This window comes from Melanerpes formicivorus, unplaced genomic scaffold (assembly GCF_026170545.1).
Source record: "Melanerpes formicivorus ecotype bairdi unplaced genomic scaffold, bMelFor1.0.p_v2 SCAF_9, whole genome shotgun sequence".
Lineage (NCBI taxonomy): Eukaryota > Metazoa > Chordata > Aves > Piciformes > Picidae > Melanerpes > Melanerpes formicivorus.
The window spans coordinates 3,185,524-3,208,255 of record NW_027142361.1 but is presented as its reverse complement, the minus strand read 5'-3'; the positions used below and the strand labels follow the sequence as shown (position 1 = coordinate 3,208,255).

The 22,732-nt window shown below is 45.6% G+C and overlaps 1 protein-coding gene across 20 annotated transcripts in view; it reads left to right on the top strand.

The window, feature by feature from the left end:
• The window catches only part of DST (dystonin), a 523,559-nt gene that overhangs the window by 266,946 nt on the left and 233,881 nt on the right, over window positions 1-22,732 (top strand). For 19 of the 20 annotated variants that reach the window (XM_068142981.1, XM_068142971.1, XM_068142968.1 and 16 more), the window contains one exon: window positions 13,233-13,399. In XM_068142981.1, coding sequence (XP_067999082.1) covers window positions 13,233-13,399 — 167 coding nt within the window. Of the gene's footprint in view, window positions 1-1,998; window positions 3,000-13,232; window positions 13,400-22,732 lie in introns of those variants that run through there. The other variant, XM_068142974.1, reaches the window with a different exon arrangement.

The following is a 22,732-nucleotide window of genomic DNA, read 5'->3' as shown; positions in this document are numbered from 1 at the left end:
GCGGCGGGACCGGCCGTGCGCTCGGAGCGGCGGCCGCGGTCCCCGGCCGTCCACTTGAACTGCGGTGGCGGCGGGACCTGCCGTGCGCTCGGGCTGCGGCGGCGGTGAGCACAGCCGTGCGCTCGGGCTGCGGCAGGGCCGGCCCTAGTCTCTTCCCCGACTTTTTCGGACGAGTTCCGAAACTGGCGCCGAGCACCTGGCTCCACCTCCCTTCTTCTCACTAGGTTGTGGTGCAGCCCCTCCCTCCGCCAGGGGAGGTTAAGTTGTTGGATGCTGTCACGTCTGGGTACGTGAACGCCTAGCGGGAAGGCGGTGTACCGTGACATGCATCTGTAGAGCCTCGGGCCGCGGCTGGAAGCGGTCAGCACTGGGCTTGGGATAGGTCCGTGCAGGGTTGTGAAAGGCTCAGCGTGCTGTTTTCCTGGAGGGGTGGAGAAGCAGTCAGAGCCTGATTGTTCTGACTGGCTTGCCCCAGGGGTGGAAACATGCCGCTGAGTAAATAGAGATGGGAATAAAGGTTGGTTGAGAAGTTGTGAGGTTCCTTCCAGGTGACCAGGATGTCCAACAGATCCATGAAGAGCTTGCACTGCAGAAGAGTGAACTCTGCATCGCTGAGAGGTTCTACTAGATGAGGGAAGAAGAACTGGAATGGACTGACACTAGAGCCTGAATGAGAGACTGTTTGGGTGGACGCCCAGATGAAGATATGGACTTCGCCGGACATATCATCGGAAGATTTCTGATTTGATGATGTGTTTGGGTGCAAAGATTATGGCATGAAATAAGGGGTGGTATGTTACAGTTTGAGCTGGGTGCCCCCCTGCAATGTTTACTTCCTGTGTCCAGAAGTCCAGCCCAGAGGGGTGGACACAGGAAATTATGTAGTATTTCATACCACAATCCTTTGCACCACTATAAGATGCAGTGCGGAGTCTAGCACTCTCTCTTTTCTTCCTCCTCCGTCAGCCGGTAACTGGGGGAGATGTCTCCTGGCTTTGGGCCTGGCTAGGCCCAAGGCCACGGGGGGATGGGCAGTCTCAGATCTGGCCAGCTGAGACTAGCCTAGCAGTGGGAGGGGGAAGAAGGAGCCCTGGGGGTCTCGGGTGTACCCTCAGGTAGGGATGGGATCTCTCTGGGTCTGTTTGGGGATTTTTCTTTGTCACTCTGCTTTTGCTTTTCTGTAAAAGTTCACTGCTTTCTATTTAAACTTTCCATCACTTTTGCAATCCTTTTGTCTGAGTGTTTATTGTTGCCAGGGGTGGGGAAGGGGGCTGCCTTAAACCAGCAAGCCGCACCAGAATGTGCTGGGTTGAGGCAGCCCCCTTCCCCACCCCTGGCAACAATAAACACTCAGACAAACGGATTGCAAAAGTGATGGAAAGTTTAAATAGAAAGCAGTGAACATTTACAGAAAAGCAAAAGCATAGTGACAAAGAAAGATCCCAAAACAGACCCAGAGAGATCCCATCCCTACCTGAGGGTACACCCGAGACCCCCAGGGCTCCTTCTTCCCCCTCCCACTGCTAGGCTAGTCTCAGCTGGCCAGATCTGAGACTGCCCATCCCCCCGTGGCCTTGGGCCTAGCCAGGCCCAAAGCCAGGAGACATTTCCCCCAGTTACCAGCTGACGGAGGAGGAAGAAAAGAGATAGTGCTAGACTCCGCACTGCATCTTATAGTGGTGCAAAGGATTGTGGTATGAAATACTACATAATTTCCTGTGTCCACCCCTCTGGGCTGGACTTCTGGACACAGGAAGTAAACATTGCAGGGGGGCACCCAGCTCAAACTGTAACAAGGTTGATGCATAGTTTTCTACTTTCATCTTGCTTGAATTACCTAAATGAAACAAGAAGTTAAAATACATGTAAGAATTCTCTGTTGCTCATAAATACTATGTCATCTCTGTGAAAGGCCATCAGCATTACAGTCCAGTGCTGAAGCAGCGATGTTTATTTAAGAGGATTGGTGGCCAGAAATAAGCCACAGTGTCTAATCAGACATTGGCCCTGCCTGGGCACAGCACTACAGCATTTATTGCGTGTGCATTTCTCATAAGCAAAATGGCTTCATACTGAGGAGGGTGGACGTGCAGTCTGGAAGAAATTCCGGTGCAAGCGGCAGTTCCTAACTTTCTGAGGAAGATTGAAGTCTATGTAAATACACCGGAATGAATGAGGCTGTGCAGCTGTGAGTTACTGAAAGCCAAATGGGGAATGTCTGTGGATGTGTGAGGGCTGAAAAGGAGGAACAGTTTTTAGATCCTGCCAAAGCTCCCTTAAGTCCAGCTAAACATTCCCCTGGAAGAAAATATTTGAGAAGAAAAAGGAATGAAAAATCAGCTGAGGAGGGATCAGATTCAGAACAGGTTAAAGAAAATGATGAAAAAGGCAATCATGAAGTGGGAATTTCAGAAAACATTCAGATTCATCCCAAGAGTGTGAGATTGGCTGATTCTTTCCCCAGAAGAGTGTCAGCGACTGGTTATGCTCTGCCTGTGAGTACAAACCTTTTGGCTGATCTTGTTAAAGCAGAAGTTTTACTGGGTGAAAAAAAGAGTGATTCTCTTCATGGGGATAGTTTTTGTGGTAATAATCAGAGGCTCACCAAGTCTGATGAAGCAGAGACGTGGTTAAAGGAACATGACAGGAGTTCTGAGATACACTGTACATGGAAGAGGAAATACTTAGAGGATGGCAACCGGAGAGAATTAGCATTCCTGAAGAATTCTGGTGGTCTTTGTTATAGAAGAGCAGCCAGCTTGGATTCTGCTGTCCACATTTTAGGGAGACAACCTGAAGAAACTGGGTTAAATGTAACTTCTTGGAGAATTGTTGAAGATGTCCCAGAAAGCACTAAATCTGAAAAGTTGCATCACTTTATTTCTGAAAAGAAAAGTGATTCACTGCTTGAACAAAAGAGATACTATTCTTTTGATGCTGTACTTTCCCAGTTGCCAAAAAAAAAGGCATTACTTAACATTCCACCAAACAGGAGCAAGGTAAATATTTTGGCACAATACGTTACATTTGAAAGTTAGTTAAGAGTAAGTACTGAAAGAGTATTTTTACAGTTTAAATAATACCATCAATTTTCTCTATACAAAGCCTTTTACATGTTATGATAGTGAACTGGTCATAGGACAGAACCTATTCCTTAGTCTTTTTCACAGTGTACATAATACCTCTGTACTTCAGGAGTGTTGCTGTTTCCTTGTGCTGTTTTGCTGTCTACAGTTTGATTCGTTTCCTAATTTAGGACAAGTATTGTAATGTTAAAATGGTTCTGGAAGGTGGATGGAATTTTAGACTTAATTTCACATTCAATATCTGCAGTAAATTTTCTTACCAACTCTTGACAGCCTTGTAATATCTTTGGGTTTTGTATCAAGGAAAGGAATATTTTTAATTCTTTTCAGTTATGAACAATAGTAACTGAAGAAAGGTAGAAATATGTAGGCAGCTTTAAATAGAAAAAGTGAACATAAATCATCCCAATAATGGTCTATACTTCTTTTAAAAGATCTCCCAAATTGTCTGCATGACCTATTAATATTCATTACTGAAATTCCATCTTCCTCTGAGGGTAGGATTATTTTCCTTTTACAAGAAACCGAAGTATGAGCTAAGTTGCAGAATATTGTAAGGAAAGCAAATTATTGTCTGGTGTTAGCCAAGCATACCAATTCAGTCCATAGTAGCAGTTCTGTGCCATTCATGTCCAGCACAACTGTAATCTGTAGGTGTGAGTCAAACATCAATACCAGGTGTGGCCGGTTGACGTTGCCCCCTTAAGAAAGGGAATATGGTGGACGGAAGTTGGTAAACGGAAGGAATAGTCTAAACTAATTTCATTGGTGAAGTGGGAGGAAGCACTTTTCGGAACTGGGAGTGAACTGGACATTTCCACGACTTTTCTATCAGTCTTGCTTCCGCCTTTCTACGGTGCGGCTGCTCTCTGTCCCTGTGCTGGGCTTTCTGCCAAGGCTCCGGCCTTGAGAGAAAAACTGATAAGGCCTGTATTAACTCCTTTCCAATTAACACAAAACTGCTTTTAACTTCTTTCTTTCGCTCTCTCTCTCTTCTAACCTAATCTGGGGAAAGGGGGGAGAGAGGGGAAAGAGGAGGTGGGGAACCCCCCTCTCTGCCGAGAGGGGTTCACTCTCATTTCTGTGTTACTCTGTTGTATATCTTTGTATATATTGTAGATATTGTAAATTTGTAAATATCTCCCTGCAAACCCTACATCGCTTTGTAAATATAGCTCCACTGCTTTGCTAATTCAGCTTGCGAGTTTTTTTTCTTTTCCCTTCAATTTTTTTTTCCCTTTTACTTTACAAGGGGGAAGGGAGGAGGCTTCTTGGCCTTGCCCTTCCACCCACCACACCAGGATCTGGTCCAAAATCGATTCCACTTGCTCAACAGGGACATCTGAATTTTGAGTTGAGTGAACAGAGGGAATGGGTGGAAGCCAAGGGTACTCTTTCCAGCAAAGATCTAACTACACTTCTGTTTATATAATTTACTTGTGTAACAGGGATTAAATTATACTTTTTCTGAGCTTAGTGTTTAAATGCAGATAACACACCCAGTTGCAGCACACAGTACACACTAATATAAATAGCCTCTGAATATACACAGAGACCTTTGCCCTCTTAATCTCAGCTGGAATTCAGGAACAGCTTTGGTATGTTCTTTGATTTTAACAAAATGTCATTACTGAGTAAAAGAGGCTGAGGCCTTGTCTGTTCAGGCAAACATTGCTGAATCTTCCTCTATAATTAGAGTAATGCAGCTTCCAATATTGCTGCAGTTATTACTCCATCCATATTCCAACAAGGCAAGTGATGAGGAAAAGGCTGAGGTACTTAATAACTTCTTTACCTCAGTCTTCACTGCAAGGGCCTCTAGCCACACTCCTGATGTTATGGAAGACAAAGCCAGGGACGGGGAGGAAGAACTGCCCATTGTAAGTGCAGATCAGGTTCGTGATCACCTGAAGAACCTGAAAGTGTTCAAGTCCATGGGACCCGACGGGATACACCCACGGATACTGAGAGAACTGGCAGATGAGGTTGCTAAACCCCTCTCTATTATATTTCAAAAGTCATGGCAATCTGGTGAAGTCCCCAGAGGCTGGAAAAGGGGAAACATTGCCCCCATCTTCAAAAAGGGCAAGAAGGAGGAACCAGGGAACTACAGGCCAGTCAGTCTCACCTCTGTGCCTGGAAAGATCATGGAGCAGATCCTCCTGGAGTCACTACTCGCTCAAAAGAATAGTGAAGAGGTGATTGGGAAGAGTCAGCATGGCTTTGCCAAGGGCAAATCCTGCCTGACCAACCTGGTGGCCTTCTATGAGCAGGTGACAAAATTAATAGACGAGGGGCGAGCAACTGATGTTGTTTACCTGGACCTGAGCAAAGCCTTCGACACTGTCCCGCACCACATCCTGGTCTCCAGGCTGGTGACACATGGGTTTGATGGGTGGACCACTAGATGGATAAGGAACTGGCTTGATGGCCGCACCCAAAGAGTGGCTGTCAATGGGTCCATGTCCCAGTGGAGGCCAGTGACAAGCGGAGTCCCTCAGGGATCAGTCCTGGGACCTGTCTTGTTCAACATCTTTGTGGGTGACATGGACAGTGGCATTGAGTGCACCCTCAGCAAGTTTGCTGATGACACCAAGCTGTGTGGTGCAGCAGACACGCTGGAGGGAAGGGAGGCCATCCAGAGGGACCTTGACAGGCTGGAGAGGTGGGCACAAGCCAACCTCATGAAGTTCAATAAGAGCAAGTGCAGGGTCCTGCATCTGGGTCGAGGCAATCCCAGGCACAAATACAGGCTGGGCAGTGACTGGCTGGAAAGTAGCCCTGAGGAGAGAGACTTGGGAGTGCTGGTGGACAAAAAGCTCAACATGAGCTCTCAATGTGCACTTGCAGCCCGCAAAGCCAATCAGATCCTGGGCTGCATCAGGAGAAGTGTGGCTAGCAGGTCGAGGGAGGTGATCCTCCCCCTCTACTCAGCCCTGGTGAGACCCCACCTGGAGTACTGTGTCCAGTTCTGGAGCCCCTATTACAAGAGGGATGTGGAGGTGCTGGAACGTGTCCAGAGAAGGGCCACAAGGATGATCAGAGGGCTGGAGCACCTCTCCTATGAGGACAGACTGAAGGAGTTGGGGCTGTTCAGTCTGGAGAAGAGAAGGCTCTGAGGTGACCTAATTGTGGCCTTCCAGTATCTGAAGGGGGCCTACAGGAAGGCTGGGGAAGGACTTCTCAGGATCTCAGGTAGTGACTGGACTAGGGGGAATGGAATGAAGCTGGAGGTGGGGAGATTCAGGCTGGATGTGAGGAGGAGGTTCTTCACCATGAGAGTGGTGAAACCCTGGAATGGGTTGTCCAGGGAGGTGGTCGAGGCCCCGTCCCTGGGGGTGTTTAAGAGCAGGCTGGATGAGGCTCTGTCCAGCCTGATCTAGTGTGGGGTGTCCCTGCCCATGGCAGGGGGGTTGGAACTAGATGATCCTTGTGGTCCCTTCCAACCCTGAATGAAACTATGAAACTATGAAACTATGTATGCCTTGTTACCACAGGTGTAAGGGGCTGGGGGGGTGGAGGAGAATGACACTTTTCTTGAGCACCTCACCAACACAGTACTGATGTATATCAATAAAATACTTCATAATGGTCTAAGTATGAAATCTACTGACACACCAGACTGCCCAACTTGCTGAAACGTCTGGTTTTGAGTTCAGTTCCCTTTCCCCAGCCAAGGTTCTGAGTATGAGTAATTTTAAGAGCACCTACCTTTGGCCTGAAAACAAATCCAGGAAGACTAGATTTGAGGATCTAGCTTATTTTACAAAGCCATGATTTGATTATTTTTGAGAACTAAACAAGTGTTTGCATATCTCATATTTCAATGCAAAACAGTAAAGCTGTTATGTATGCAAATCCACAAAGTTCCATGTTATCAACCTGACTTAATAGATGTTTGCAGTTGCCAAGCTCAGTTTGTACCATTTTCTTTGCTGTAATTAAACAGACCAATAGTCTCCACTCATCTTGTCAGCATATCTTTGAGGTCTCTTCCAACCTTGGTGATACTGTGATATCCATGCTGTAATGTGCTCTCAGCTTATATATGGCTGATATTTGAAAGTGTGCTCCTTTTCAGAGGCAACACTAGAGGAGAGTTCTCTGTACAGCTGGCTAATATATGCTGTAAGAGGTACAACATTGTACCCTCTGAAATTACATAGTTCCCAGTGCTAGAATTTCCTTCCTTTGAGTTTCCTTCTGTAACATCTTTTCTTATGTATGTAAAACAACTATGATTTTTTGTTCATATATGTGCTATCACATTATCTTTGTTTTTCTAGTTGCAAAAGTCATGTAAGCAAGGGGTTCTGAAGCTTCATTCCTGAGTGCTCACTAATAGGTTTGAGAGAAAAATGTTTTACTTTCTGCTAGCACCTAATGTCTACAGCCCTAGAATCTCACACAGCAAGGTGACTTTCTCAAACAAGATGTGCTCTGATAGTGTTCTGACTCAGGGCAGATCAGCTGGGCCATCTGCCTACCTGAAAGCAAGATGTCTTAATGAAGACTGTTCTTCGCTGATCCTTGTTCTTGTCTGTCTGCCTTATTAGTGGATTCACATACTTCCAGTATTTTATTGCTTATTTCTCTTTTGTATTAAAAAGTGATTTTAGCTGGAAACATTTTTGTGCTCATTTTAAACTCATTAGTTCGTTTCCTGTTTCCGGGGGAGCTGATTTATCCCATTCTTTTCAACAGCATTTTGTGTATTTGAAGACCATTGTCACATGTCCACTCAGTTTTCCATACTTCAGATTAAATAATCCAAATGTTTCAGTCCTTCCCAACAGATAACATATTTTTAGAGCTTTCTCATTCTTGTTTTTCTCTTTCAGTCTGCTTCAACTGATCCAATATTTTCTTGAAGGGTGTTGCCCAAAGCTGGACTTGCAGCTCCACAGAGCCTTGTGAGAGCTGAATAGGAGAATTTGAATTTATGGCCAAATGGAAACTCACAAAGTCCAACTGTAACGTCAGGGGAGATGACTTTTTGTGATCACATGCTCTTTGGGCTCAAACCCACATCACTGAAATGAGTGCAAGCAGACAGCTTGGGGGTTTCTGCTGTATGTATATTTTATATTGTGTGGTGCAGAGGGAACTTACAGGCAGAGAAAAAACTCTTTCAGTAGCTGGAGTGAACTAGTTCTCCCGGTTACAAACAAGAAATAGTGCCAGTTAGGACTTTGATCCTGAAATAGAAGGGCAGTGCAAAGAATTGTCTCTGTCACTTTTTCTTGCATAACTTGTAGTTCACAGACTTTGAGATAATCCAGAGATCTGTATCTTGTAGCAAACAACTGTTCTAACTCAGGCAAACACACTTGGTTCTATGCTTTAAGGAGGGAATGTGCTCTAGTAACAATTCATAGCAGGTAAATGATAGATTTGTGGTTGACACAAACTTTATGCTTTGAGGGTCAGAACAGTAAAAGATCTTAACCTATTTTTTGGTCTAGTGTTCCTAATTTAGTAGTCTCCTTTTTCTTTCCTGTGGCAAATGATGTTGGAGATATTCATGATAATGTATAGCTGGTAGATGAGTGTCTGTACTGTCCTTATGGGATTATCAAAGTTAAAATGTGCTCTTCCTCTCTGACCTCCTATTTTGTGAGGGTAGTATTTCACATGTTCAGTAATTCCAAGTTAGTATGATTTTTTTCAAAAGGGAGCTCATAATTTTTAAGTGTAATAAAATGCAGCTTATGCTTTTGATTGATGCATTTTTATCCTTTTAAAATATGGATTCAGTGTTTATGAAAAAGTCCAAAATCTTAACCTTGAAATCTGAAATACTTTATCTAGAAAACAGACATGCTGTTTCAAGCCTCAGGCTAATGTTAATGTTCCTTAACCTGTACTAAAATGGTCTACCTCCCTGAGTGAAAAGCAATTTTAGTTTTTAAACCCAGCCTGGTCTATTCCTTTTTCTTCAGATGGCCAACTAGGGTGCTTGGAAGATTTTTTTGATTGAAAACCTGTCAATCTTAGGGTAATGAGCTAAATTCATGCCTTAGCCTCTCAAACATTGGATTGCAAGCTTGACTAATGGTCACTTTCAGAATAAAAAATATTTCTCCCTGTGTTTGTGTCCATAGCTAGAAGTGTTAGTTGTATGTAACAACAGATACAAGTATGACCTTCAGAAGTTGCCTTGATATCTAAAGTCACTTCTTGCCAGAGGAATCTAATGTGCCCTGTAATATGCTGTGATTGCACTCTCTGCAGTCTAAAATGTACATAACCATCCCTGGTCATTTAACTGTGAAGGAGGCTAGAGGTTTGGACTGGGCAGTAAGGAATGGCCATTAGCAAATTGCACTGTTAACTTGTTTAGTGAATATATTTTAAAATGTGGTACTGAAGGATTACACACAGAAGACTTTCTGAAAATTATAGGGGAAAAAAAATACAGGTTTGTTTGTTGATTTGTTAGTTTGGTTGGTTTTTTTTTTGTGGAGTAGGGTTTTGTTTTGCTTTTCTTACACGTCTGGCATTTCAGATGACAATCTCTTTCAGAAGCGTTGTTCAGATAAGTGCTAGATGGTTGACTTCATTTATATTGCAATCTGGCTGTTCTGTGATGAATAGAAGCTAAAGCTACTGAAACAATATCTAGTTTGCTTACTTGCTTTGAAATACCAAAGAATAACGATGACCAACAGAAAGGAAGTCTTAGACTGTGGAGGAGTTCCCTAGATTTTACAGGAAAAGATTTGGAGAAATTGTAAGTTGATCTTTTGGCAGGTTGGGTTCCCTGTTGCCTTCGCTTAGTAAGATTCATACTGTCTGTATTATGTGTGATTTCACATGGTGAATACTCTGTGTAGGATTTTGATACCCAGAATTTTATAAACAATTGCAGCTGCATGTATTCAATGTCTTAAAGAAAAAAGGAATTTTAATTGTTTTTCCCCTCTTTTGATTTTTCTTAACAACACACAGTGTTAAAACTGGAGATAATAGGATGCAGAACATGCTATCAGCCCTTCAATGGTATTGTTGAGCTAGTTGAATGGTTAAAACTGCTTTCTCATATCAGTGCTTGTATCTTTCCTTGACTTAGAGCCAGCAGATATCATGGCCTATGATAAGCATTTGACACAACTTGGTGGTTTTTGGATACTTGCACAGAAGATAATGCACATTAATTTGTGCCCTGCATTTAGGGCTATAAGTGCTCATCATCTCCTGAACACGTGACAGGTGGTTAACCAGAAGTAGCAGAGACCACTGCAGCAGCCCTGACATCTCCACCTCTTCCTCTGCTTCATAGTGCTTTCCACTACCTGTGCTAGGCATTGACATAGCAGCATCAGTAGGAAAGCTTCGTCTCTTGTTCCTGGCACTGTTTTGCATAGCTTTAATGGGAGAAAGCCTCATAATTTTGTCGTGACGAGGTTATTAAATTTATGAATATGAAATATGAATTATGAAAATATAATTTTATTAATTATCAAACTATTAATAACCGATGAATCACCAACTTATATACATGTTCTAGTGCACGTTCGTGAAATAGATTCTACAACTGGCTTAGTGTTATGATTATGACGTAATTGAACTATCTATAAACCCTTTCTGTATTTCTATAACGAAGGGTGCAGTTCTGCCGCTTGGCCACTAGATGGCGTCTCGGCGGGACGCGGGCGGCTTCTGGCTATACACAGCAATATTATAATCTTTCTATGCGTCAGCGCTTACTCTGCTAGATGCGGATACTTTGAACTGAGTGCTAGTGGGTGGAAAGCACGTGGACGATATTCGATTCCCTTCAGACAACAGGGATCGGTCCTGGACAGGGTCGGTCCGTGGGGTCGGCCCTCTAAAGTTGGCTCGCACAGCAGGACGGGACGACGGTGGCCGGTAGATGGGCTCGAACGACGGAAGCAGGCAAAGCTACGGGGGTCGGCCCGATCACGGCGGTTCTCGGGGCTGATGCAAACAGCCTCGGGGAGAGAATGCGGCTGCGTAATGCGGCTGCGTTATGCGGCGGATTCTCGTGTACTGAGGTTGAAGGAGCAACAGGACTCTCGTAGTGGTCCCGAGTTCAGTGCAGTATAGGCACGAACAATGCTTTGGTTTTCCCTGGGATTCACAGGGCTCAGAGCGGCACTCGGCGGCTCCTCAGAGCGGCACTCGGCGGCTTCTCTCCCGCTACGGCGGGGCTAAGCATACGTGGACTCGGTTATCAATCGAGTCCCTTCTCCCCGGTAACTGGGCAGATCTTACCCTCGGGGGTCAGTCCAGTCCTCCGGTGGCACAATGGGCTCTCCCGGTCGGCACGGCTGGCTGCAGCAATGCTGAACTCCTCAGGCTCAGCGAAGGTCCTCCCTCTAGGCTTCTTCACTATGCAGACGCTTCCAGTATGCGTGCATGTATAAACGAAGCTAACAACAATAAGCTCAATGGCAAAGGCTGCAGCTCGAGCGTTACTCTCTCGAGCAAGCACAGAGACAAAGTAAATGAGGGGGCAACGTGTTTACCAACTGGGATGATACTTATAGATTCCTCGAGGCTGGGCTTGACCAATGGGCACTCTCATAAACAACTGGCTTCAGCCTATAGAAAGCGTGAAGCTAGAATTATGCCCATACTTGGTGTCAGCACGAGCACTGCATGTGCTGGGTGCGTGCAAGCCTGGCTAATGCCTTGGCTTTTGTCTCCCTCCAAGGGAGGGGGAACTTGTCCACATGCTGGGACAAGATTCAGTATCTGGGCATAATGTGCCTTCACCACAAATTTTCAGCCTAGTCTGTCCAAATTATCCCAGGAATATCTCAGAAGATAACTTTGCATGCAGAGATCTCAAGGCCAGGAGGCGTTGTTATGACCGTTCCATCTGACCTAGTGAATGTAGCTCCCTGGTTTATACTAGAACAGCATTGCTGAAACTATCATAGCTCAGAGTTACTTCCTCTGCAGCTCACTCAAGCACCTGCTTCATAGCCAAAGTCATCTGTGGACAAAGATCCCCTGAGCCCTGCTTTGAGGCTTGCTCCAGATCCCATGATGCTGAGCGTAGGCTTGTGCAGCATGGCTTTTCCTCATGGCATGTTTGATGTCCACTCACAAATCTCGTCATTGTCTTAAGACTTCTTGCCTCTGTGCAGACACCTCAGCCTGCTTTTTTGTAGTCTCGAAGCACATGGGCCCTTAGCCGACAAGGCTCCTGGTACCTGTGTTCTTGGTGTTCTTCATAATAACTTACTGTATTATCTGATGTTTGGATAAGTGGTCATTCAGAAGAAAGACAACATCTGATCACACTTGATTTATCAAAGCCATTGTCTTCTGCTTTTGTCTTGCAGTTCAGCTTTATATTGAGTACAATTTTTATAACATGAGATGCAATCAATATTTGTGCAAATTAGGGAAATGTGTACTTCAGATTAATGCAGTGGTAGGTTTCTAGGCACATGGTCTGAACTTCATTAGGGGAGAATTGGATGTACAAGAAAGTAGTACTTGTATGCAAAATTCCCAATGCTTTTATGCATCCCCTGTCATGAAGCTGTTAATACTTGTGTAATCCAAACCCAAACCTCCTCTATCAGGCAAAACGTTTATTTTTAATCTTCCAGTACTTTCTAAAATGCTTCTCAGAAAATTTTGTTCTAGAATCATTATTATCAGTTTTCACTGTAAATGACAGTTTTGTGGCTGAATTCCAGAACAGGATATATTATAAATTAACCTGTTTTAAGAGAGGAACATTATAACTAAATAAAGTATGAATAACAGAAATAGTGTCTTGTATAGGTGTGACTATATGCATTGACATATAATTATATATCATGTGCAGTAGGTAAAATAGATTGCTATTCACATTTTCAGCATCAAATACACAGTTAAACATTTTTCATTATGTAATAGTATTATACTGTCCCTAGAAATGAGGAGGCTTAGAACTACCAAACTGAAGAAAATTGTGTGCTATGAATTTTCAGTTTCATACTGAAGACAATAAGGATGCATAAGGATAAGGCATGAAAGAACACAAATACAGTACATAAATAAATATCCTATTTGTGTATACAGACATCAGACAGAAAATTCTTCAGATTACTATTGTGGTCACCTGCAATATTTTAAAATTATTGTGGGTTAGATGTAATATTTACATTAACTCTGTTTTAGATATCTGATATCCATGTTACTGGAGAGTCAGAAGACATGTCTGCTAAAGAGAGACTGCTCCTGTGGTCACAGCAGACAACTGAGGGTTACGCTGGAATACGTTGTGAAAATTTCACTACCTGCTGGCGCGATGGGAGATTATTTAATGCCATCATTCACAAATACAGGTAAGTGCTCCATTTGTTCTCTTGGAAAAGGTTAATGGCACCATTTCAATGGATGTAGAGAGAGGGCTCTGTGGTTTATGCCTATCCTAGCACTGCAGGTTTGGAGATGACACTGGCTCTTCCAGGGCAATGTCTTGCTTTTTGCAGTCAAAGGATGCTGCATTAGCTCCTGCATGTCCCCATTTTCTCGGAAGTGAATCCTGCACTTCTCTCATGGGGTACCTCCAGGTTGCAGCAAAGAATATCCCTGGGTTCAGTTTTAACCACACTCTCTTTTTATCATCCTGACATTTATATATAGGCAGCATAGATGGAGGACTGATCACCAAAGTGCAAACCTTTTACACTTTTACAAAACTTTTACAGGTATATTAATGGGAAGAAGAAGACTAGGGAAGGTGTGGGCCCCCTCAGAAAGGAAAATGGTGACATGGTCACAAGTGATGAGGAAAAGGCTGAGGTACTTAATAACTTCTTTACCTCAGTCTTCACTGCAAGGGCCTCTAGCCACACTCCTGATGTTATGGAAGACAAAGCCAGGGACGGGGAGGAAGAACTGCCCATTGTAAGTGCAGATCAGGTTCGTGATCATCTGAAGAACCTGAAAGTGTTCAAGTCCATGGGACCCGACGGGATACACCCACGGATACTGAGAGAACTGGCAGAGGAGGTTGCTAAACCCCTCTCTATTATATTTCAAAAGTCATGGCAGTCTGGTGAAGTCCCCAGAGACTGGAAAAGGGGAAACATTGCCCCCATCTTCAAAAAGGGCAAGAAGGAGGAACCAGGGAACTACAGGCCAGTCAGTCTCACCTCTGTGCCTGGAAAGATCATGGAGCAGATCCTCCTGGAGTCACTACTCGCTCAAAAGAATAGTGAAGAGGTGATTGGGAAGAGTCAGCATGGCTTTGCCAAGGGCAAATCCTGCCTGACCAACCTGGTGGCCTTCTATGAGCAGGTGACAAAATTAATAGACGAGGGGCGAGCAACTGATGTTGTTTACCTGGACCTGAGCAAAGCCTTCGACACTGTCCCGCACCACATCCTGGTCTCCAGGCTGGTGACACATGGGTTTGATGGGTGGACCACTAGATGGATAAGGAACTGGCTTGATGGCCACACCCAAAGAGTGGCTGTCAATGGCTCCATGTCCCAGTGGAGGCCAGTGACAAGCGGAGTCCCTCAGGGATCAGTCCTGGGACCTGTCTTATTCAACATCTTTGTGGGTGACATGGACAGTGGCATTGAGTGCACCCTCAGCAAGTTTGCTGATGACACCAAGCTGTGTGGTGCAGCAGACACGCTGGAGGGAAGGGAGGCCATCCAGAGGGACCTTGACAGGCTGGAGAGGTGGGCACAAGCCAACCTCATGAAGTTCAATAAGAGCAAGTGCAGGGTCCTGCATCTGGGTCGAGGCAATCCCAGGCACAAATACAGGCTGGGCAGTGACTGGCTGGAGGATAGCCCTGAGGAGAGAGACTTGGGGGTGCTGGTGGACAAAAAGCTCAACATGAGCTCTCAATGTGCACTTGCAGCCCGCAAAGCCAATCAGATCCTGGGCTGCATCAGGAGAAGTGTGGCTAGCAGGTCGAGGGAGGTGATCCTCCCCCTCTACTCAGCCCTGGTGAGACCCCACCTGGAGTACTGTGTCCAGTTCTGGAGCCCCTATTACAAGAGGGATGTGGAGGTGCTGGAGTGTGTCCAGAGAAGGGCCACAAGGATGATCAGAGGGCTGGAGCACCTCTCCTATGAGGACAGACTGAAGGAGTTGGGGCTGTTCAGTCTGGAGAAGAGAAGGCTCTGAGGTGACCTAATTGTGGCCTTCCAGTATCTGAAGGGGGCCTACAGGAAGGCTGGGGAAGGACTTCTCAGGATCTCAGGTAGTGACTGGACTAGGGGGAATGGAATGAAGCTGGAGGTGGGGAGATTCAGGCTAGATGTGAGGAGGAGGTTCTTCACCATGAGAGTGGTGAAGCACTGGAATGGGTTGTCCAGGGAGGTGGTTGAGGCCCCGTCCCTGGAGGTGTTTAAGAGCAGGCTGGATGAGGCTCTGTCCAGCCTGGTCTAGTGTGGGGTGTCCCTGCCCATGGCAGGGGGGTTGGAACTAGATGATCCGTGTGGTCCCTTCCAACCCTGAATGAAACTATGAAACTATGTAACTATGAAACCTGCACTACTGGTGAAAGCCATGAACTGCTGCATGACCTGGGATCCCCATATTCCTCCTCTATGACTTTACAATGGCCTTGGAGCCTAGAGATTCTTTGGTGTTTCTGCTTGGAGCGCTCTGAGATGTGTCTCTTGTAAGATAGTGGCATGTTCTTACAGAAGAGAATGGCTGACTCAAATGTTCCTAGTCTGAGAAAGGAATTGTGCTACTCTGTGCTTTGTGACTGCACTTGTACAAAGTTAGACAGGTATTGGTAGACCCACTGGTGGCTGTGGCTAGAAGCTAAAGGATGTACTATGTATGTTAACTTGAAATACAGCTGAGTATGTCTACTGATGAGAGGATTTCTAATTCCAGATTGTAAATAAAAGCAGATCTCTCTTGATAAAGCTGACCTTGAAATCAAAGCTCATCAGAGGCACATGGTCTTAAGATATTTACTGTGTGGTTCCCTCTTGGTTGGTGACATCTCTCTGGCTTTGTACATTTTTTGGTTCCTGTTGTTGAATAAAGAAGTTTATGCCTTAGAGGACAGCACAAGAGTATTCTGGCCAAAGTAGTGTGAACTGACTTGTCCCTCACTGCACAAGGCTTGCACCTTTCTTTTTTGTTACAGCATGTATAGTTTGTGCTGGATGCCCTGGGGCATATCAGAGAAGTTTGAGGGCATATGCTTGGTATGTACCAGAGGAGAGACAAATTTAGTATGTTTTAATGCAGCTCCAGGGAATAGACCCTGAGCAGGTTATTCTGTTCTTGGGTTTCCTCTTGTGGGAGCATTTGGCTCACCACAGAAAGAAGCCTAGGCAGAGGCAACCTTGCATATAGTACGGGGACTAAGACGGGGAGATGAGTCAAGCAGATGGAGACTTTTCCTCACAGGCTGTGTAGTGAGACTGTAAGCCTTACATATAGTGGAGAGCTCTGAGTCCTAGAGAAGTTATCTGTGGCAGTGCCTAACTTCATGGCACAAGGAAACTGTCTGAATCAGTGAGGTCTTTTTCTGACGATGATTCTGTTCTGGCTAGCCAGTCAGGGAAGAGGCACATGCCAGCAAAAAAGTCTTCTTTTAGTAACATTGGCAAGACAAAAGGAAATAGCTGGCAAAAGACTATGCTGTTTCTCTTCAGGACAGAGCAGCCAAAATAATTAAAATAGCATAGGAAGGTATTTGGAAAAATAAACAATTTGTAATACACAGAATGTGAAGTGGGAAAAAAGGAAGGAACTTAATGAGGTGGAATAATGGAAAGTATTTCCCAGAGCTTCCTCAGAGCCTTATAGGACTTAAATAGAGCAGTGTGGCCTTTACAGCTCAGCAACTGGTAGTCGTAATACAGATTCAGTTAATAAATTATGTAAAGCTTCTGTAAAAAATTCTGTCCTCTGGCTGTGTGAATGTTAAGGCTTTGGGACATCACTGAGTACCTGCAGCTGCTTTACTGGAACAGTATTTCTGGCAGCACTCTGAGTTTCATTCACAGTGCTTTAGCAGGGAAGCACAGGCACCTTTGACATGAGTGCATTGCACAGAGCAGATGATTCAGTGGCTGAGGAGCTAAGTGCCCATTTTGTGTGCTTCTGTGCCAGTTTCCATTTAGTTTATCCTCTTCCTAACTTCTCCACCTAAGGATTCTGTGTCCTCCCCAGGAATATCTACCATCCTTATATTGATGTCTTGCTGTGAGAGAGTACAGATTCTTGGCCTCACTCTTGCTGATTAAGTCCACGAGATTCTTCCACTGATTTCAGTGAGCTGGTTTTTTGTTTTTTTTTCCTTTGCCTTTTTATACCATGAAAACAGATATAATAATTTCCGGCTATTGCTCACAAGGCAGGAATGGTCTTCCCAAACATTCGTCTGATATTTTTAACCGCAATGTTTTTCTCCAGAGAGCTCATTTCAAGCATGGTTTGTGTTTTGAGCAATAAGTAGGTTGAACACTAAAAAGTATGTGCATTTCTGGCAGTGATTCTCCATACATTTTGTTGCCTGTTTTAGTAGCTCTCATTTTGTGGCTGACAGGTGGTCTCAGGAACTAGGCTGAGCATCCTGTGGATGCAGCTGGCTGGTGTACTCCACCAGGGTGGATGACCAGAGTTGCCTGCTCTGGCGGTGGTGTGATTGTACTGTGGTTCAAATGGTTCAAATGGTTTAGTGATCTGTATCAGGGGAAAATGTGCTGCTTGTGTTTATGCTGAAAATAAAAATGCGATCTGGGTAACCTGCTAGCAGAGATGCTCTTACTAACTCCATGCTTTGCAGCAGGAAGTTAAGCTTCTCTGGAGGACTAGGGCCTTTATTGCAAGAGTGCTTTTTGTCATCCACTTGAAAAATTACTTTCTTTGGCCCACTGACCAGACTTTGAAGCCTCCTACCTTGCAGGGGAAAATCTGGAAAATCTTCAGAGCTAACAGTTGCAAAAGAAGTGCAGGAAATCCTGCCCAACCTGCAGACTGGTTAGTGTCACTATTACAGGAAGGGATAAACCAGTTTGAGGCTTTGTCATGGTCTTCATGCACTCCCCCAAGGCTAGGACACAATGAAAGGATTGACCTTTCTCTGCAGGCGGTGCAGAAGGAAACTGGCTTTCCCTAAGTATATCCCTACCTCTCTTTACTGAATGCTAAAGAGGAGGCCATGTACCTGTCAAGGAGGAAGGCATCTGGCTGGCCAAGGCTCAACAAGACATACAGCTTAGCTGCAGGCCTCACATGAGAAAATCCATGTTTAAATCTATATTTCAGATAATGAAATGTTATGAATTTTCTTATATGTTGCAAGTTGTTTGCCATTGGAATGTGCTGCCCAGGGAGGTGGTGGAGTCACCGTCCCTGGAGGTGTTCGGGAAGGGATTGGATGTGGCACTTGAAGCCATGGTTTAGGAGTCATGAGGTGTTGGGTGACAGGTTGGACTTGATGACCTTTGAGGTCTTTTCCAACCTTATTGATTCTATGATTCTATGATTCTATGGTGCTGCTACTGCAGAGCACTCCTGTGGGTGCATGTCTGTCAGTTGCTGCGAAGCATGGCAGCCCCTCCTGTGCCAGGTATGCTGTGCTGGCTGGAGATACCTCTCTTTACAAAAGCACTGTGCACCCAGTGTCAGGAGGAGTATCTTGCTCTCTGTGAGTGGGAATGAGCCTCTTCAGCAGAGTCATAGAAATGTTCAGGTTGAAAAAGACCCTCAGGATCTCCAAGTCCAACTGACTACTCTACAAAGTTCAACCCTAAACCATATCCCCAAGCACCATATCCAAACAATCTTTAAACACGTCCAGGGTTGCTGACTCAACCACCTCCCTGGGCAGCACATTTCAGTGCCTGACCATTCTTTCCGTGAAAAAAAATTTCCTAGTGTCCAGTCTAAACCTACCCAGTTGCAGCTTGAGGCCACTCCGTTTTGTTCTATCACTGATTACCTGTGAGAAGAAACCAGCACCAACCTCTTCACAGTGTCCTTTCATGTAGCTCTAGAGAGCCCCAGCTCCTTAAGTTGCTCTTCATAAGACTTATTCTTCAGGCCCATCACCTGCTTCATTGCCCTCGTCTGCACTGACTCCAGCACCTTAACATCGCTCTTGTGTTGAGGTGTGTGACCATTTGAGGCTGTGCCTTTAAGAAAAGGGACAGTGCTGGACCACTCTGGCTGAATGTTTTGGAATATTAACGAAAACAATCCGATATTCTAAATGAATTTCATTGGTAGATTGGTAGAATGCAACTTCAAGTTTTGAGTTCAGTTGGAACTTTTCTCAGTTTGCTCCTTTCCTTCTCCCTTTCCAGCTCGTCTGCTTCTGAGCTCCCTGCCAGAGTGACCTTGAACAGATAAGCTTGTGGCCTACTAATATTCTGCTTTATTAATAACTGCTCTTTTTCTCTCTTTCTAACCCTCTTTGGGAAAAAAGGGGAGAGAAGGGGGTACAGGGGGACAACCCTCCTCTGTCACGGAGGAGGGAATTTAGTTCCTGTATTTTTGGGTGGTTTATGTTTGTTGTATATTTCTGTATATATGTTGTAAATACTGTAAATTGTGTACATATCCTGCATTTTCCACATTGCTTGTAAAATATAGCATTTTTCCTTGCTTCTCCGGTTGGGCTAGCTGTGGTTTTTCTTCCTCTTTGTGGGGGAGAGGAGGCTGGGCCTTCTCTCCAAACCACCACATTTATTTTTGGCGCCCAACGTGGGGCAGATAATTAGCTTGATTTATTGCTTGCTCGAGCCAGACTAGCAAACATGAAGGTGTTTTGGATTTTGGAGCGTCTGTTCTTCTCAATTTTTGGGGTTCTGATCCACAGATATTGTTTGGGTTTGATTCTGGATTACCTAGGTAAATATTTAATGCAGAAAGTTTATTTGTGGTTTGTGTACAAGCTCCGGCTTTTATATGATCACTGTCTGGGATTCTTTTGGCTTACCATATACAGGAATGTGACCTCTAGCACTCTCCCAATTGAGATAAGGCAGTTTAAGATTCCAGTAGGAGAAAGAGTAATTTTAAGTGATGGCTGGGATCCAAAGGTGATTTATTTGATGTGTGTAATCCTGCTGCTGGTGATAACTAATGTGTATTCGCTATATTCGTGGCGTCGGGAGAAAAAAGTCTCTAAAGCATGCTTCATTATTAAGCATAGATCAAAGAGGAGGAGGCGTACCTCTGGGTCAGCCCCAGAGACGCCCAGTGATGAGGAGAATGGAGAATCTGTGTCAGTTAAAGATAAAGTTAAAAAGTCTATTGGAAAAGCTGCTTTGAACGGTTCTGTTGCTGATTCTGGCAAGCAGCCAGGGGTGGCGGCAGGTCCCAACATGGCGGCTCCCCTGTCTTCTTTGGGAGCCACCATTAACGAGGCAAAGTCATTTCCCCCCGCCCACCTTCTCAGAAGGACCGGAAGCCACTTCCACAGCAGCCCATCTGTCTCAAAACCTGTCAGCTTCTGTTAAGGTGGCTGCAAATTCAAACACAGTTCCAATTAAGCAAGTAGCAGTTTTAAAGACTAGAAGTTGAAAGACCAAAGCTGATCCAGGAGCTAATGGGGAAGAAGAGCAGGAGACTGATCCTGGTGAGGGACCTTCTACTAGAAAACATCCTGCTGAGGAGGAAGAGAAGATTTGTTTTAAAGATCTAGCTGAATTATTGAGATCAACACCAGATAGAGATGCAGCTAAGACAGCAGCTAAGGGTGCTTCTCAGCTTAGAGAGATCCTTAGGAGAGTGATAGCAGGATTATGGGGACAACATGTTCAGGAAGATGTGATAGATGGCGAAGGAGATGACCTTTCTGGATGTTATTCACCTCGTGAAGAGGTTCGCAACGTCCGTAAAGATTACATCAGAGCAGATAAGGAGCCAATTCTAACTTGGCTTAGTAGACATTATGATACAGGTGCTCCAGCTCTAATAGTTGGAGACGAGTCAGCAGCTCAGTTACGAAGTCTCTCGAAGGATAATGGAATAGATAGACATCTAGGCAGGGTTCTCGGTAAGGTTAATCTGTGGATCTTTGTCTGCAAAGTCCCCTGGGTACCAGCCCTCATGAACCAAGGGGTTCAGGAGGGTTGGACCTACTTCAAACAGGAGCTCTTGAAGGCACAGGAACTGGCGGTTCCCACGTGCCAGAAGGCAAGCCGGCAGGGAAGGCGACTGGCCTGGATGAGCAAGCAGCTCCTGGAGGATTTAAGGGGGAAGAGGAGGCTGTATCACCTTTGGAAGGAGGGGAAGGCTTCTCGAGGTATGTTCAAGGAAGCTGTTAGATTATGTAGGAATAAAATTAGGGAGGCTAAGGCCCAGCTGGAACTGAAGCTGGCCACCACAGTCAAAGACAATAAAAAGCATTTTTATAAATATATTAACAATAAGAAGAGGGGCAGGAAGAACCTGCACTCCCTAGTGGACCTGGAGGGGAACACGGTGACTGAGGATGAGGAGAAAGCTGAGGTCCTGAACACCTTCTTTGCCTCAATTTTTAACAGCAAGGCAGGAGTTCAGGACGAGTGGCCTCCGGAGCTGGGCGATGGGGTCGGGGAGCAGTGTAATGCCCCGGAAATCCATGAGGAATTAGTTCGGGACCTGCTGAGCCACTTGGATATCCACAAGTCCATGGGACCGGATGGGATCCATCCTAGGGTGCTGAGAGAGTTGGCAGATGTGCTAGCTAGGCCACTCTCCATCATTTTCCTCCAGTCCTGGCTCACCGGTGAGGTCCCAGATGACTGGAAACTGGCCAATGTGGTCTCCATCCACAAGAAGGGTCGGATGGAGGAACCTGGAAACTACAGGCCGGTCAGCCTGACCTCAGTGCCAGGGAAAGTGATGGAGCAGATTATCCTGGCGGCAATAACAGCACACCTGAAGGATGGCCAAGGGCTCAGGTCCAGCCAACATGGATTCAGGAAGGGCAGATCCTGCCTCTCCAACCTGATCTCCTTCTATGATCAGGTGACCCGCCTGGTGGATGTGGGGAGGCCTGTGGATGTGGTCTACCTGGACTTCAGCAAGGCCTTTGACACCGTCCCCCACAGCAAACTGCTGGCTAAGCTGTCAGCCCGTGGATTGGACCATTACACTCTGTGCTGGGTTAGGAACTGGCTGGAGGGCCGGGCCCAGAGAGTGGTAGTGAACGGTGCCACATCCAGCTGGCGGCCAGTCACCAGTGGTGTCCCCCAGGGATCAGTGCTGGGCCCTGTCCTCTTCAACATATTCATCGATGATCTGGATGAAGGGGTCGAGTCAGTCATCAGCAAGTTTGCAGATGACACCAAGTTAGGAGCAGATGTTAGTCAGTTAGAGGGTAGAAAGGCTCTGCAGAGGGACCTCGACCGACTGGACAGATGGGCAGAGTCCAATGGGATGGCATTCAACAAGTCCAAGTGCCGAGTGCTGCACTTTGGCCACGGCAATCCCATGCAGAGCTATAGGCTGGGGTCGGAGTGGCTGGAGAGCTCCCAAACAGAGAGGGACCTGGGGGTGCTGATCGACAGCCACCTGAATATGAGCCAGCAGTGTGCCCAGGTGGCCAGGAGGGCCAATGTCATCCTGGCCTGCATTAGGAATAGTGTGGCCAGCAGGAGCAGGGAAGTCATTGTGCCCCTGTACTCTGCTTTGGTTAGGCCGCACCTTGAGTACTGTGTCCAGTTCTGGGCCCCTCAGTTTAAGAAGGA